Below are 16,168 nucleotides of genomic sequence, written 5' to 3' on the forward strand. Positions count from 1 at the left end.
TTGATGTTTCTCCAACTCCAAGAATTTGTCAACCCAAAAAGTAAAAATGGAGAAAGAACTGCAAAAACTGGCATCTAATAATAAATATGGAGAATATTAACTATGCAGAGATAAAGGTAAGAGGGTTAGGGGCAGCAAGGTGGCAGAATGAAGTTGTTGAGCTGAAAAGTTTGGTTTGAGGTGCTTTGGTAAACATCATCAGATAGAGCAAATTATAAGCAAAGGTGCCGCAGATTTTGTTATGCTTCAAGAGACTAAATTGGAGATGGTGGATAGGTTTCTTATTAGGAGCATCTGGGATTCCAGGTTTAAAGATTGGGTTGGTTAGCTTGTACTGGATCCTCAGGTGGTATTGTAATTGCTACTAGATTCACTAGCAAAGTGGATATTTTTAGTTGGTTCTTTTTTGTTGTCTGTTTGTATAGATGTTAAATGGAAAGGGCAGTTGTAGTTTACCTTAGTGTATGGACCTAATAACGCTTGGTTCAGGGGTATGTTGTGAGACAAGTTAGCTGCTGTTTATGGCATGTGTTTCCCCCATTTGTGTGTTTGGGGGTGGGGTTCAATTTTATCAGTTCCACTAATGAGTATCTGGGAGATTCTAGAACTACCTTGACAGTTTTGATGTTTTTATTAGGTAGTGTGATTTGAGAGACATTCTCTTCGGAATGCCCAATTTATGAGGTTCACTTATTGTAATGGCCTAATAGATTAATGGCTACTAGGATTGATAGGTTTTCTTTTTATTACTGTTAAAGCTTGATATGCATTGTTGGCCCATGATCTAATAGCTTAAGATTTTAAGATAAAGTGGTTTACTAATGTGGTATTAAAGCTAGTTACTAGGAGATCCTGGGTTCTAGTCTTTTTGCCTGCATTTATAGTGTGGTGTTTAAAAAATTATCATATTCCTGTAATGGGTATATCTATTGTGTGTTTATCTCTCCACTGTTGTTGGGCTGCACGTGCGGGGGAGTGTTAAAGCTTGATATACATTTTTGGCCCACAACCTAACAGCTTAAGCCTTTAGGTAAAGGGGTAATCTAACAATTACAATTTACAAATTAGGAGGATGCATTTCCTACATTACCCTTAAGAGTTATTTTTGATCATTGCCCTTTATTTCTTAAGTCTAACCCTATTTAATGAGGTCCTACTCCGTTTAGATTTGAAAACACATGGTTTTTTTATCTTGATTTTTGGATCTTAGTTAAGAATTGGTGGGGGTGTGCATTGTGGAAGGTTGCGGGGGTTTTTGTTTTATGAAAATATTGAGGTATTTGAAAGAGAAGCTGAAAGTCTAGATTGTGGAAGCTTTTTGTGGTGTTCAATCTAGGAAAAAATTGTATTCCTCAAGAGTTGGTGTGATTGATAGATAGCTGAGTAGGCACCTCTCTTAGAGGACTTAGTTGGTAGGCGAGTTTAGTGATCCAATGAGTTTGGCCAACTTTTTCAAGGGAAGAGATAAGTTGAAATCTAGAATGAATTGGGTTAAGGATGGGGATTGTAACTCTATACTTTTCCATAGGGTGGCGAGTGGTAGTAAAAGAATGAATTTTATTAATGAGATAAAGGATGATAGTTTACTAAGGATCTTGACTGTATTGTAGGTCTAATTACGCATTTTTATAGGAACCTTTTTTTCCCAGACAAGGGGGAGGTAAGGGCTATGGATGAGTGGTTGGATTTTCATCGTGTCTTATATGGCAAAGCGGATTGGTTAGAGAGACCTTTGGGGAGGAGGAATTTAAGAGTGCGGTTCTTTAGATGAATAGAAATAAGGTTCCCAAGCCAAATTATTTTATTATGGAATTTTTTTTTTTTCAAGATTGTTGGGAGTTCTTCAGGAGAGTTTTTGTTGAAGTCCTTCATGAGTTTTTTACCAATGGATTGGTAGGAAGGAGTATGAATTCTACTTTTTATGACTCTGGTGCCTAAAAGAGACTGTGTGGTTAGAGTCGAGGATTTTATACTGATTAGCTTTGTTACTAGTGTGTATAAGATTTTGACAAAAATCTTATCCAAGAGATTGGCTACTATCCTAGAGGGTATTGTTTCTCTTGGTCATAGTGCTTTTATAGGTGATAGACAAATTCTGGATGCTGCTTTGGAAGAGAATGAGTTGGTTGAAAATGTAGATCGAAGGAAAAGTGGGGTATAAAATTTGACTATGAGAAATCCTATGATAAGGTGAGCTGAAGTTTCATGGACAAGGTAGTGGATAGAAAAGGTTTTGGTTTAAGGTGGAGCAATTGGATTTGGGGGTGTTTATTTTCTGTTATCTTTTGCAGTATTAGTGAATGGTGAGGCCAAGTCTTTTTGTGCGTCTAGGGGTCTTAGAGAGGGATATCCCCTTTCTCCTTTTTTCTTTACTATTGTGGTTGATGCTATAAGTAGGATAATTGATAAAGCAATAGAAAGAGGTTTGGTTGAACGAAATAAGGTAGGGCATGAGAAATTGACCATTTCACATATTCCATTGCTGAAGATACCATCCTTTTTCTTTTGGAAAATTTGGTTGCTTCTCTAATTTGATGACCATCTTGAATGTGCTTGAAAAAGTTGGGGTTGAAAATTAACGTTTCTAAGAGTTGGTGGGTCTAGGTATTAATATGGAACCTTTTGCTAGGCTAGTGGGTTGTGTTGTTTTGACTTGGTCCATCACCTACTTGGGTGCCCCCTGAGGAGGTAATTCTAAGGGTCGTTCTGGGACCGGTTTTGTGAGCTAGGATATTGGATGAATGGAAAGGAGTGTTCTTCACTTCAAGGGATTATATTGCTCGTATCTGCACTTGTCTGCCCTCCATCCCATTGTATTATCTTTCCCTCCTTAGAATTCCTTTCAGTGGCATGGAGGCTAGAGAAGTTTGAGGGATTTTTTCTATTAGGGTGATGTGAGATTGGTAGAGACCATCTTGTTGGCTGCCTGACTATGAGAAGGTTTAAAAGGGAAGGGGGTTTTGGTCTTGGTAATTTGGGGTCATAAAACATGTCTATGGTGGCGAAGTGGTTATGGCGCTTTCCTTTATATTCTAATTCTCTTTGGCATAAGATAATTTGCTATAAATTTGGTTTACTACATAAGCGGGATGCTAAAGGGGTTGAGGCGTCCTTGGCTCTTGCGCATCCTCGTCTCTTTCGGTTATCAAATATTCATGAAGCCTCAATTTCTCCTTTTCTTGTTTTGTGAGAGGATGGACATTCTTGAGATTTCCACTTGATGAGGAATCTTAATGAGAGAGAGATTAATGAACTGGCACTTTTGACTGACTTGCTTGATTCCTTTTGGTGTGTGATAAAATGGTTTGGAACTTAGATATGGGGAATTTTCTTGCATGTCCTTTTCTTATTTGACTAGTGATTTGTGATCCTAATGCTACTCCTTTTGCCTTTGACTCTTTGATTTAAAAAGCTAAAGTCCCCTGAAAAAATAATTTTTTTTTTCTTGACTGCGATCCTTGAGAAAATCAACACCAATCTGTGGCAGTTTGGAATATTTTATTTGGAAATTCTGGTGAAAATTGGGTCCACCCAGCCATGTTGAAGGCTTTTTGTAATATCATGTTTAGGGGGTTTGGTAAAAAGATAGGAAAGCTTTGTGGTGATTCATTGTTATGGCAATTATTTGGTGTGTTTAGTTGGAGAGGAATGCCAGAGTTTTCAAAGGTGTGGCTACTCCTAATAACTTGCTTTGGAGTAGAGTGGTTTATTTGTCGGAAAATGGTTTCTTTTGTCATTTGTCTCTAGAAGCTATAAGACTTATAGTGGATTGGCTGGCTTTGCTTCATTGAGTTGTCTTTGGTTTTTATCTTTTTTGTGATTCTGTAGCTGTTTTTCTTTTCGTAAATGAAGGACTTCTTGATCTCCTTGTTTTATTTTCCTTTGCTTCTTGTATTTTCTTGCTTCTTTGTTCATAAAACATAAAATAAAATTGAGAGGGCTGTTATTTAGTTGGTTGAAAAGGTTTTGAGTTTAAAAATCAACTTGTTCAAGAGTAGAGTGGCAGGAATTAAGGCCCATGATGTGTTACAAATGGAAGGCAAAGGTCCCCTTCAAGATTGTTCTCATCTGAACTGTGATTCTCAATAGGATTAGCACGCACTATATGTTACATACCAGGAAAGTCTCTTAGTCTTGAATGTTGTATGTGCCTTGAGTCCAACGACAACACTCCACTTTCTCCATTGTTGAATGGCAAACTATGTTTGGAGCATTATTTTCTCCTGATTTGGTGAAGATTGGGTGGCACCCAAGATTCTAGGGGTTTCTCACCACTCGTGGGCGGGTAAAGAAGTTTGTTTAGGAGATTAGGGTTAAATTAGCAACATGGAATATAGGGACACACTTACAGGTAAAAGCATGGAAATTGTGGGCACACTGATTAGAAGAAAAATTAATGTAATTTGCCTTTAAGAGACTTAGTGGGTGGGGGAGAAAGCTAGAGAAATTGATAAATCAGGATTTAAACTTTGGTACACTGGAAAAGAAAAACATAAGAATGAGATAGGAATTATTATAGAAAAAAACTTGAAAGACAGTGTTGTAGACGTAAATAAAGTAGGGCATAGAATTATAAAAATCAAGATGGTCTTAGGCTAAGTGATAATAAATATCATCAGTGCTTATGCTCCTCAAGTAGGCTTATTAGAAAATCTTAAGAGACAATTTTGGGAAGATATGAATAGTATCATACAAGGCATATCAGGGATTGTGAAAATATTCATAGTAGCAGATTTGAAAGGACATATTGGAGGGAATAATAAAGGTTATGAGAGGATACATGGAGGATATAGCTATGGAGACAAAAATGATCCTGAAGAGATGATCTTAGACTTTGTATGTCATACGATATGATTTTATTACAATGAATACTTGCTTTATGAAGAGAGAAAAACACTTAATAACATTCAAAACTAGACAAAATAAAAGTCATATAGATTTTTTCTTGCCTGGTAGGGTAGATCGTTTGTCATGTAAGAATTGTGAAGTTATCCCAGGTGAAAGCTTAACCACCAACATAGAGTTTTAGTATTAGATATATGTATTAAAAAATGGAAGAGAAATGATAAAATAAATCAGTGTAAGAGAACTAGATGGTGGAACCTAAAGGGAGAAATATGATAAAATTTAAAGATAAAATGATCAAAGATGGTGATTGGACTATAGAGGATGGTGCAGATAGAAACACTTTTTGGAGTAGGATAAATACCTCTATTTAAAAAACAGCAGAAGAGATTTTAGGTGAGTCAAGAGGAAGATTCTAGAATAGTAAAGAAAGTTGGTGGTGGGATCAAGATGTTCAAAAAGTCGTAAAGACAAAAAGAATTTGGTATAAAACATGGAAAAAATGTAGAAATATTAATAACTTTGAAAAGTATAAAGAGGTTAGAAAAGATGGAAAAAGACCGTTAGTGAAGCTAAACATGGATCATTTAATAATTTGTATGATAGATTGGATACAAAATAAGGGGAAAGATATATTTAAACTTGTTAAAGGTAGAGAAAGGAAGAGTAATGACTTAGGAAATGTAAAATGTATAAAAAGCGAGGATGATATTGTCTTGGTTAAGGACAAAGACGTTAAAGAAAGATGATGAAGTTACTTTAGTGAGCTATTTAATGAAAACCAAATAGAAGACTTAAACTTAGAATTGAAAAAATGAGGAAAATGCTAAAAATATGAGATTTATTTGCAAGATTAGAGTTAACGAAGTTAAGTTTGCACTAAAAAAAATGAAAAATGGAAAAGCTCTAGAACCGGATAACATTCCAATTGAAGTTTGGAAATGCTTAGATGATAATGGAATTATATGGTTAACTAATTTATTTAACACAATTATAAAAACTAAGAAAATGGTAGATGAATGGAGGAAAAGCACTTTAATACCTATATACAAGAATAAAAGAGATATTCAAAATTGTGATAATTATCGTGGAATTAAACTTATAAGTCATATGATGAAAGAGTAGTTAAACAAAGGTTAAGGCTAGAAATGATGGTCTCAGAAAATCAATTTGGTTTTAACCCTGGAAGATCTACTGTAGAAGCATATCTTTTAAGAAGATTAATGGAAAAATTTAGAGAAAAGAAGAGAGATTTGCATATGGTATTTATTGATTTAGAGAAAGCGTATGATAGAGTACCTAGGGAAGTTCTGTGGTGGGTTTTAGAAGAAAAGGGTGTATGTAGTAGATATACTGATGTCATTAAGGATATGTACAATGGAGTAATGACTAGTGTAAGGACTATAGGTGGAGAGACTAGAGGATTTCACATTAGATGTACAAGGATATGCTTTTAGCCCTTATCTTTTTGCTTTAATATCCCAAATGAGGTTTCATGGTATATGTTGTTTGCAGATGATATTGTATTGATTAATGAAACTAAGGGTGGAGTAGAGGCTAAGTTAGAATTATGGAGAGAAGCTTTAGATTCTAGAGACTTTAGAATAAGTAGAAATAAGACAGAATATATGGAATGTAATCTCAATAATAGGAGGAATATTAGAGACAAAGTTAAATTTGAAGATGTAAAAATAAATAGCACTTGAATATATTGATACCTTGGATCTATTATGCAAGCTGAAGGAGAAATTGAAGAGGATGTAATGCATAAAGTCAAAGCAGGTTGGGTAAAATGGAGAAGTACTTCAAGTGTGCTTTGTGTTTGTAGAATACACTTAAAATTAAAAGGAAAGTTTGATAGGACGGCTACAAGACCAGCTATGTTGTATGGATCAGAATGCTGAGCAACTAAGAAACAACATATCCAAAAAGTGAAAGTTGCCGAGATGAGAATGCTTAGATGGATGAATGGTATGACATTGAAAGATAAATTAAAAAATGAACATATTCGTAGTAACTTAGGCATAGCTCCTGTAGAAGATATGATAAGGGAGAGGTGACTCAGATGGTTTGGACACTTGCAACGTAGGCCACGTAGTGCACCACTGAGGAAGAGTAAGTTAGTTATTGTGAGGGATAGTAGAAGGGGTAGGGGTAGACCTAAAATAACTTGGAATGAGATAGAGATTAAGGATTTAATAGCCCTGAATTTGTTGAAAGAAATTGTACATGATCGCATAAATTGACGGAAAAGGATTCATGTAGCCGACCCCACCTAGTGGGACTTAAGGTTTGGTTTTGTTGTTGTTGTTGTTGTTACTGCAGTGTAACTGCCCCACTGATCAAAAGGTTATGTACCTGCCACTTACGATTTAAGGTATGCCAGTATTGTCCTCCTTTATTATACCAATTGAAAGCTAGAAACTCTTAAGGGGATTATCTTGTCAAATAAGTTTTTCCACGACACATGACAAATTATTTCAAACTTGTCTAGTAATCTGTGTTGATCTCTCTATGAGTAATGCAAAATCAAGCCAGAGCCTTGATGAAATATTTTACTTACATATGATTATATGAAAGTGGCTATAAATAACAGGAGTTGCAGTAATCTTTATGTTGAAAGGTGTTCTTCACATGAAATTTTTTTTTTTATATATCAGTAAAGAAAATATATATTAAGAGGGCATCAAGGGGATGCCAATCCGAAGTTCAGGAAATCAACCACCCTAAAGGGTGTCACAAAAAATCAAAAATTACATTAAACTCATCTGCTACAAGTCCACTATGCCAACTGCAGTAAAGCACTGCTCTTTGGTGAACTGAAGCGTCAAGATTGAATTTTTTGAAACTCTTTTGTTCCTCTCTTTCCAAATATACCACAAAATTGCAAGAGGAATGAGAGACAAAACCCCCCTCTTGCAGACTAACTCGAACCTGAAACTTCTCCTCATTGATCTCACTTTCTCTTCTTGCCATAACCCTATTTCCTCTCCCTCCTCTTCTTCTCTCCTTTTGACTTCACTCCCTCTTCTAGCTGTAACCCTAACTTCCTTTCCATCTCATCTCTTCTCATCGTTGGCAGGCCTAGTCCTTTTCCCATCTCTTCTTGTTGCCTCTGACCTCGCCTTTCCTCTCCCCTTTTGCATCTCTTGCTCCCTGCTCCTTCGCCATGTCAGTCGCAAAGTGTTCTGTGTGGATTGAGAGGAAATATTTCAACCTGGTTTTAGAAGGTGAGCTTGCCGACATTGTTAAGAGTGATGGAGTGTCGTGGTGGTTGCCGCCCATCAATTATCCTCATGTTGATATATTGGTATCCAGAAGGCATTTTTTGGCATGAGCAATGTCATTCAGCAATTTTAAGATGCTCTTATTATCATTTTTGATATTTTCTATGTTCACAACAAACTTTTTATCCTTGATATATTGGTATCTGGAAGGTGCTTTTTGACATTAACAATGTCATGCCAGCAATTTTAAGATACTCTTATTACTTTTTAGAAAAAAATTTTTTTTTTGTAGTGTTCACGACAAACTTGTTTGTTTATTTTAAATATTGTGCTGACGTGTAATTCTAGAAAAACATGCAGAATGCGTAATTTGGGCTGCACATGAGTATTTGTGGACATAATCTATTTTGCATGTAGCACCCTGTGGCTGTAGTGTAATATCAAAATGTTTCTATTTTCACAACATTGGACTGCATGGTTGTCAGTTAATCCTTACTTTTTGATTGTGCATGAGTCATGGTGGGGGTAGGACTAGCGGTGTCGAATCTGTTTGCTCTTTTTTTGGATATTACTATTGTACCAATAATTGCCTGATGGTTGTCTTTATGATTTCAATTCAGTTCCAGAAACTAGTCAACTGCAGTTGTATTGCTACTTTCTTATTATTGCACAAGATTTGTTCCGCTTCAGTTGTATATGTTCATAGTTTATTGAGCACGACGTTTGCATGTAGATGTATAAAGGGTGAACCGGCAATTGAGGAATACTATGAGATGTACTCAGAGGTTGAGAAATATGGTAATCAGATATCCGAGATGGTCATGCAGTCCCCTGTTGCCCAAAAATTTCTTACACCTGGCAGAGTAGTGGTGGTGAAATCACAATCAGTGAGTTATTGGGAATAGTTTACTTTTATACTTGAATTATATCCTTCTATTTCAATCAATTGTCAAAGTGGTACTTGTCTTCCTAAGTGCTCTTTGTGTGCTGGTAGCCTGTATTGAACTTTTGAACTGGATAATGATTTTTTTTTTCCCTCTATAAGTTCCTTGAACACTTAGCTGTGATCTTTTCGAACATCCTCTCATTTGAACTGCTTTAGGTTTCCTAGGAGTTGCAGCAAAGGTTGATCGGGTCAGGCAAACCACACAGAGGACAGTAGCTGGAAAGTCCCTGAAAATAGTTCTCTTTTAGTTAGATATACGAATCTTGCAATCCTAGTTTAACAAGCACTTGGGCTTCTAAAGATTATATACCAAAGAACTCTTGGACATAAATGAAACACCAATAATATAAATTCATAATTGTGACCCAAACACCACAATTGGTCCATACTAACAAAGCTTAAAATTACTATTCCCCCAACATCTAAAATCAGAGATAAATAAATAAATCCTGCAACTTGAAACATATAATTAGGCCCCCATTTGGAACATCTTTAAAAAAAGGTGCTTATTGCGAAAAGTATCTAAAATAAATACTCGTATAAAAAAGAGGCGTTTAGTTTGTGCAGCATTACTTATTAGAAAAAGTTCTTTGGGAAGTAATTTTTAAGGCCCTTAGAAGCACTTATCACTGTAGAGAGATGGTGCCATTTTTGTTACATTGAACAACGATTGGGCAAAATGAGAATTTTGCCTTTCGTTTTTCTCATACCCCCCTCTCTCACACTCTCTTTCTCTCTCCAGCTGCTGCACAACTCTCTCATGTCTCCTCCCTCCTCATCCTCTTCCTCCTCCTTCATTGTCGTCATCTCCTCCGCCGAAGCCTCCTCCTCCGCTGCCTTTGATGCTTCTGCCTCCTACACCTCCACCTCCACCTTTGTCTTCACCACCTCTGCTGTTGCCTCCTCGTTTGCAGCATCGCCCCCCCAGGGGGGGCACCTGCACAGTCGTCAATCTATGTTTTGATTTTTTTTAAATAATTATTATAGAATCCCAATTTGGCAATGAATTATAAATTGTTTATAGAAACCAAATTTGGCAATTAATTATCAAATTATTACATTTTTTAATTAAAAATGTAAACATATAACTGATGCTAATTACCATGACAAACATAACAAATATTAACATTTTATGTTTACTTACTATGTTATATTTTCAATTAATAATATTGTAAATTACATTGAAATGTTATTGAAACATATAACTAATGTTAATATTGAAAATTAATTAAAAATTTTAATTAATGTGTTAATTAGACAACATTTAAATGGGTAACTAATTTGTTAATTTAAAAAACATTAAAATGTCAAGTAACATTAATATTAATTAAATTATTAACTATAACATAACTAAAATAATTTAATTAACTAAAAATTATGTTTATTAACATAGTAATTAAATATAATTTTTTATGTGATATAATATATTAATTATATGTTGAAAATTACTAATAATATTATAAAAATTTATACAGCTATCCAAATGTTTATTACAAATATTCATTAAAACCTTTATTTCATTTGTTAATTAGACAATGCTTAAGATATTAAAATTAGAGTGTTAATTAACCTGTTAATTAGAAAATATTAAAATATTAATTTAATTAGCATATATAATAATCAAAATTTTGTTGTTTATTATAACATATTAATTATATGTTGAAATTTTATAATAGTATTATTTTAATAAATTCATACAGTATTTGTAAGAAAAAGTGACTATCAAAACACTACTTAAAAATAAGTATTTATAATCAGTACTTAATTTTAGACACAACCAAACAGTACATATAACAATCAATACTTCTCTGATTCACTACTTAAGACTCCCAACTAAGCTTCTCTTGGTGCTTCCCTTGTTTCCCTTTAATGAATTTTTGCTTATAAAAAATTTCCCAACTAAGCTTCTCATTGTTGGGTATTAGAATCAGCCTTGGCATGTTTTCTGAACGCTACTAGTGGCTGCTGCCAGCACGCTCAGTTACAAATACTACTATTACTTCTGAACAATTTCTACGGTTTTTAACCTACGCTAAATTATTTAGTTCTGGATCTATACCTTTTGAATGATTATATTTGTAAGATAATTTATAAAATATTCTTCTGCTTCACTTAATCTTATTGCCTATTTTACTAAAATTCTTTTGGTCCTCACTCTCACAATCTCATTCTGTTTTATCTATCATTACTTCAGTCTGTACTCTTCCATTCACTTCTTCTGATGTGTCTGTATTTATCTTCAATGCATCCTTTATCTTCTAAAACAGTGTCTGGCGAGGGCATGATATACGTAGCCTTACCTCAAGATTTGGAGGCTGTGTTGTTTAAACAAGTGACCCTCAAGTTTGGGCATAAAACCTTTCCGTTGGGTTAGGACTTTCCCTCAATATATTAGTAAATATTCAATAAAAATATAAATATTAAATAAAAATGATCATTTTAAAATTATAGGTAAAAAAAAATTAATTAAAAATAATTGAGTAAAAAATAAACAATGGAAAACAATCTTGTTAAAAATATTGTAAGTAAAAATTTGAATTAAAATATTTAAGTAAAAAATAAAATATTTTAAGTGAAAATATTTAAGGCTCCAGGCTTCCTTAGATTTTTTCAAGTCTCTGCAAGATTGTAAGTTCTATCCTACAAACGCTTTCTTTCAAAATTCTTTTCCGCTTTTGATTGTCAAATGTCAATGATTATCTTGTGGGGCAGGGTCATGGGCAGCATCTGGTCACTTTCTTTGCTGCTTATTGTGCCTCCAACTGAACTAGGGTTTATTATGCATGCTAATTGCTAGCGATGCAATTTTTTAGTTTGCAAGAGGGTAACTTTCTCAAAAGGGTAATAGACCCTCCAGAAGCTTTAAAAAAATTAAAAAATAAAATGAAAAAATTCCAAATTTCAGCTTTCTCAGAACACTTGTTTCCAGCTGCCTCAATGTGCAGTTGCTGTTCCCAGCTGCAAATGGTGTCAAATGGGCCTTTCCAGATGCTGTAGAATTTTGGGATCCCAAAGTTGGGTTTTGGACTCCAAAAATGTCCAGCAAAATACCTGAATGCATTTTGATCAACTAAATTTGATCACTGCACTGTCTCATGGGTTAAATCGATGCTTACTGATGCTACAAAGAGGTCTCACTTTCCTACAATTAAGCTAGTTGCTGCTGCTACTAAAATGAATAACTGATTCAAGGTAAGTGTTTACAGCTAGGTTAAGTTTTCTAGGGTCTCATGTTTTACTGTCTCCAAACTTTTCTAGTGCACTGCCCTGTTGATTCAAGGATTCATGCATTGACTTGGATTAAATTGTCGTCCAAACAAATAACCTCAGAAGAAAAGTAATGAAATTAGAGGAGACTCATCTTGTTGGTAATCTTTCAAACATTTTCCTTTTGTTTAAGATAGTACCACACTGATCTTGTTATGGAGGGGGATAATACTAAACAGTTCCTCGAATTCAATTGTGCTGTTTTGTTTTTGGCTAGTTTCCATTAATATTTTTTCAAAAAAATGAACTTAATCCTAATCTTTTGAACATTTTCCTTTTGTTTAAGATCGTACCACACAGATCTTGTTATGGGGAGGGTTAATACTAAACAGTTTCTTTTCAAACATTTTTCTTTTGTTTAAGATAGTACCACACAGATCTTGTTATGGGGAGGGTTAATACTAAACAGTTTCTTGAATTGAATTGTGCTGGTTTTTTTTTTTCTTCTTTGGGCTAGTTTCCATTAACATTTTTTCAACAAAAGAAACTTAATCCCTGATTTGCAGAGCTCACTGGTGTCAAATTGGTTAGAACTCGTGCTAGCTTCAAAGAAGATAAATTTAGTGGGAATGCTGCAACTTGTCAACATTGAAAAATTACACAGCTTTCTGAGGGCGTGTATCTGATTCAGTCTTTTTGGCCAGTCTCAATAATACAATGTCAAGAAATTTTCTGCTTGGTTGTTGAAGTGCTACAGCTGTCAAATTATCAGCCAATTATCTAGTGACTGATTTATATATTTTTTATGATTGGCAGGCCCAGGACCATTTACTTGGGGTAGTTGTGAAGCCGGCTTCTAGTAATAATAAACAATACATTGTTTTAGTGCTGATACCCGATTTGCCTTTGATGGTGCAAACTCATCCGGCTAGTGGCATTTTACAAGATAAAAGAAGTGGGGATTTTGCACAGGGTTATGTATTGGTGCCAAAATCAAGACGTGGTTTTGAGGACGATTATTATTCTTCTGGCACTTCTCGCAAAGGATCAGGTATTGTCCATATAAAATTACCTCACCGTGGTGTTGCTGCTGGTGTAAGCTATGAGGTTAGAGGAATTGATAGTAAAGAGTTCTTAAGCATTTGCAATTGCGGCAAAATAAAGATTGACCAAGTTGGGCTTCTTGAAGAGAGTAGCAGTTCCGCTTACTCCAAGACTGTTCAACAGCTGTTGAATCTGAAATCAAATGGCAATAAGTATCCTCCAGCTCTTGATCCATTTAAAGGTATGACTCTTGACAGTAATGAATTTTTGGTTATTAATGTATTAAAGAAAGATAAACCAGCTAGCTTATATTAATACATTTTCTTCTACCGATGGAGCAATTAAGAATTTTAGAAGTGAGAATTGATGGGCCTTTCCTCTATGCATGTTTGCATATTGCACTGATGAATCTTCGTTGTGGCATATGATGTCCTACCTTCCTGTTGCCCTGCAATATTTTGTTGTTTTAAAATTGTACTAATAGGAGGGAAATGCCGTGCTTGTCCCAGGAATAAAACACTTAGTCATTTTTAAATCAGTAAAATAGGAAAAAATGCAGGAAACATTTTTTGCTGCATGGTTTTGCAATCCGTTAATAAAAATCTTGGAATGAGTTTGTGTTTGTAGGAATAGATAGAATTTTTTATTTATTTCATTTACATCCTTAGTTCATTAAGGGCAAACCACCAAAAATGAAAATTTTCTGAAGATCTCTGTTTCCATTCTTGGAAGCATGGTTTTAAAACTTGGACCAGTGACCAACTCGGTGAAGTCATCAGATTGGTGAACTGGTCGGACTGGTGGGTCAAACCAATGTTTGGACCAGTAATGTTATATATGTGCATATATTTATAGAGTAGCGATGATGATGATTAATTGATTATTATTATCATTGAAAATTAAATAAAATTTTATAGTAGTGAGAGAGTATTTGATTCAATAAAAAAAATTAAAAGAAGAAAAAATTTTGATTAATTAATATTTATATAATAAATAATTTAAAAATTTTATTTAATTATTTATAAATTTATTTAAGTTCCTCTTGAATTAAGTATTTTGTTTGTGAAAAAGAAATGAAAAGAAAATAAGATTTTAATGATGTATAAATTAAAAACTTTTATTCACTGATTTGCTAAAATATTTAATTTACCTTCTCATTTTCCTTGATATACCTAAATATATATATTTTTGAATTTTTTCGTATTTCCTTTTCTTTTTTGTTTTTAAAAATATTTTCTAAGCTCCAAACAAGGCCTTACGGTGAAAGAGTTTAAAATTTGGTAAAATTATACATTGTTCATATTCATGTATGTATGCTATTAAAAAAATGTATGTATGTATATCCATACCATACATATTAGGTGAATGAGTTGGATATATATTTTTTGTGTTCTGACCTACAATCAAACAAACAGTGGTCACGGTGGTAATACTCCACCATGAAATCTGGCACATGGTGGGATCAAATCCGGTCAGCTCCCCCTTCCCCTCCTTTTGATGCCAAATTGAAGTTTCATTTTTAATGTGTGAAATGGGTCAACCCAGCCTGTTCACCGGATCCAGATGGGTTTGGCCAGGTCAGCTGAGTTGATCTCAGTTCACTTCAATTCTGGTTTCAACTCTTTACCTGGATCAGTAGGGTGACTGGTTCCGGTCCAACCAGGTCAGACTGGCCGGTCTAGTCTGATTTTGAAAACAAGGTTGGAAGTAAATTTTTTCTGAACGAAAGAAGATTAAATTACTTTATGTCCTTGACTTTCCTAATAATTGTGTAGATCTCTTGTGATGTTTGAAAATTAACACTGATTTCCCCTTGAATTGTGATTCTATCACTTCCTTTCTCAACAGCTAATTCAGCTCCCGCAGTCAATTATACTGATGGGAAGTAATAATGTCAAAAGTATTATAATTTAAGAATGCTCAAAAGTAGTTTTTTCCCCCTTTAATATGATTAAATAGTTCCTTTCAAAATTGGAGCTAAATTGTGTTTTTAAGCTGCAACAAGAAGAAAGATTCTTTGTTTAAACTGCAATTTGGTGCAAAATTTTCCTCATCAGTCAAAATAGTGTTGGTATTATTGCCTTTCATTACTATATTCATCACTTATCAAATGAGAGGAAAGATAAATAATAGAATAACCAAGTCCTGGTGGACAGTTACATTATTTTTGAAACATCGTGTGGGATCCTCAGAGTTCCTGCTGGTAAGTGTAATTTCTGAAAAAAGACCTTGTTTATGAAACCCCAGACTAAATGGTTAAACCCATAGTAGCTCCACTTGCTTGGGATCATACTTTATTGATTTAAGGGAATTATTAAAGTAAATCAATAACATAACTGCCATCCTCTTTTTTGAAAAAACTTAGGAAAGGGCACACAGCCACATCTCCCACCCATTTGGCTTGGGAATTGTTAGTAGATGAATGATGAGTCATGTTGCATTGATTTGAGTGGCATAAATTATTTGCAAATTAATTAACATTAACCAAGTCATATGAAACCAACTTTCTTGATTAGCCAAAGGTTGACCTTGGAGAAGCTAAATTTTTAAGTGATCTCCTATGAGTCCTATGACTGGTTCTTCCATATTGGCAAGTTGCTTACTCGTGTGAATTATAAACGCACCCAGAGATATGCACCCAAAATAAATTATTTATGCCAGATATTACTTTCTTTTTCCATTTATTGTTTCCCAAAAGTGGTTGGGAAGTGCGAAACCATTTTTAATTTTCCATTTTCCATTTTAGTTATATGTATGAAATATATGACATGAGCCCCTTCATTTGAAACATTTTTTTTGGGCTGAAGTTTCTATATAAGTGGCCTATACTTGCCTTGTAGAAAATAAAAATAATCCTTTGAATAAATTGATTTGATTCCTGTGCTATATGTGTGATTTG

General features: G+C 34.3%; 1 protein-coding gene across 1 annotated transcript in view; it reads left to right on the top strand.

The window, feature by feature from the left end:
• LOC131147730 (DExH-box ATP-dependent RNA helicase DExH11) overlaps positions 1–16,168 on the top strand; it is an 82,839-nt gene that overhangs the window by 43,594 nt on the left and 23,077 nt on the right. The window contains exons 18-19 of the mRNA XM_058097269.1: positions 8,806–8,959; positions 13,042–13,510. Of these exons, the coding sequence (XP_057953252.1) occupies positions 8,806–8,959; positions 13,042–13,510 (623 nt within the window). The remainder of the gene's footprint in view (positions 1–8,805; positions 8,960–13,041; positions 13,511–16,168) is intronic.

This window comes from Malania oleifera, chromosome 2 (assembly GCF_029873635.1).
Source record: "Malania oleifera isolate guangnan ecotype guangnan chromosome 2, ASM2987363v1, whole genome shotgun sequence".
Taxonomy (NCBI): Eukaryota; Viridiplantae; Streptophyta; class Magnoliopsida; order Santalales; family Ximeniaceae; genus Malania; species Malania oleifera.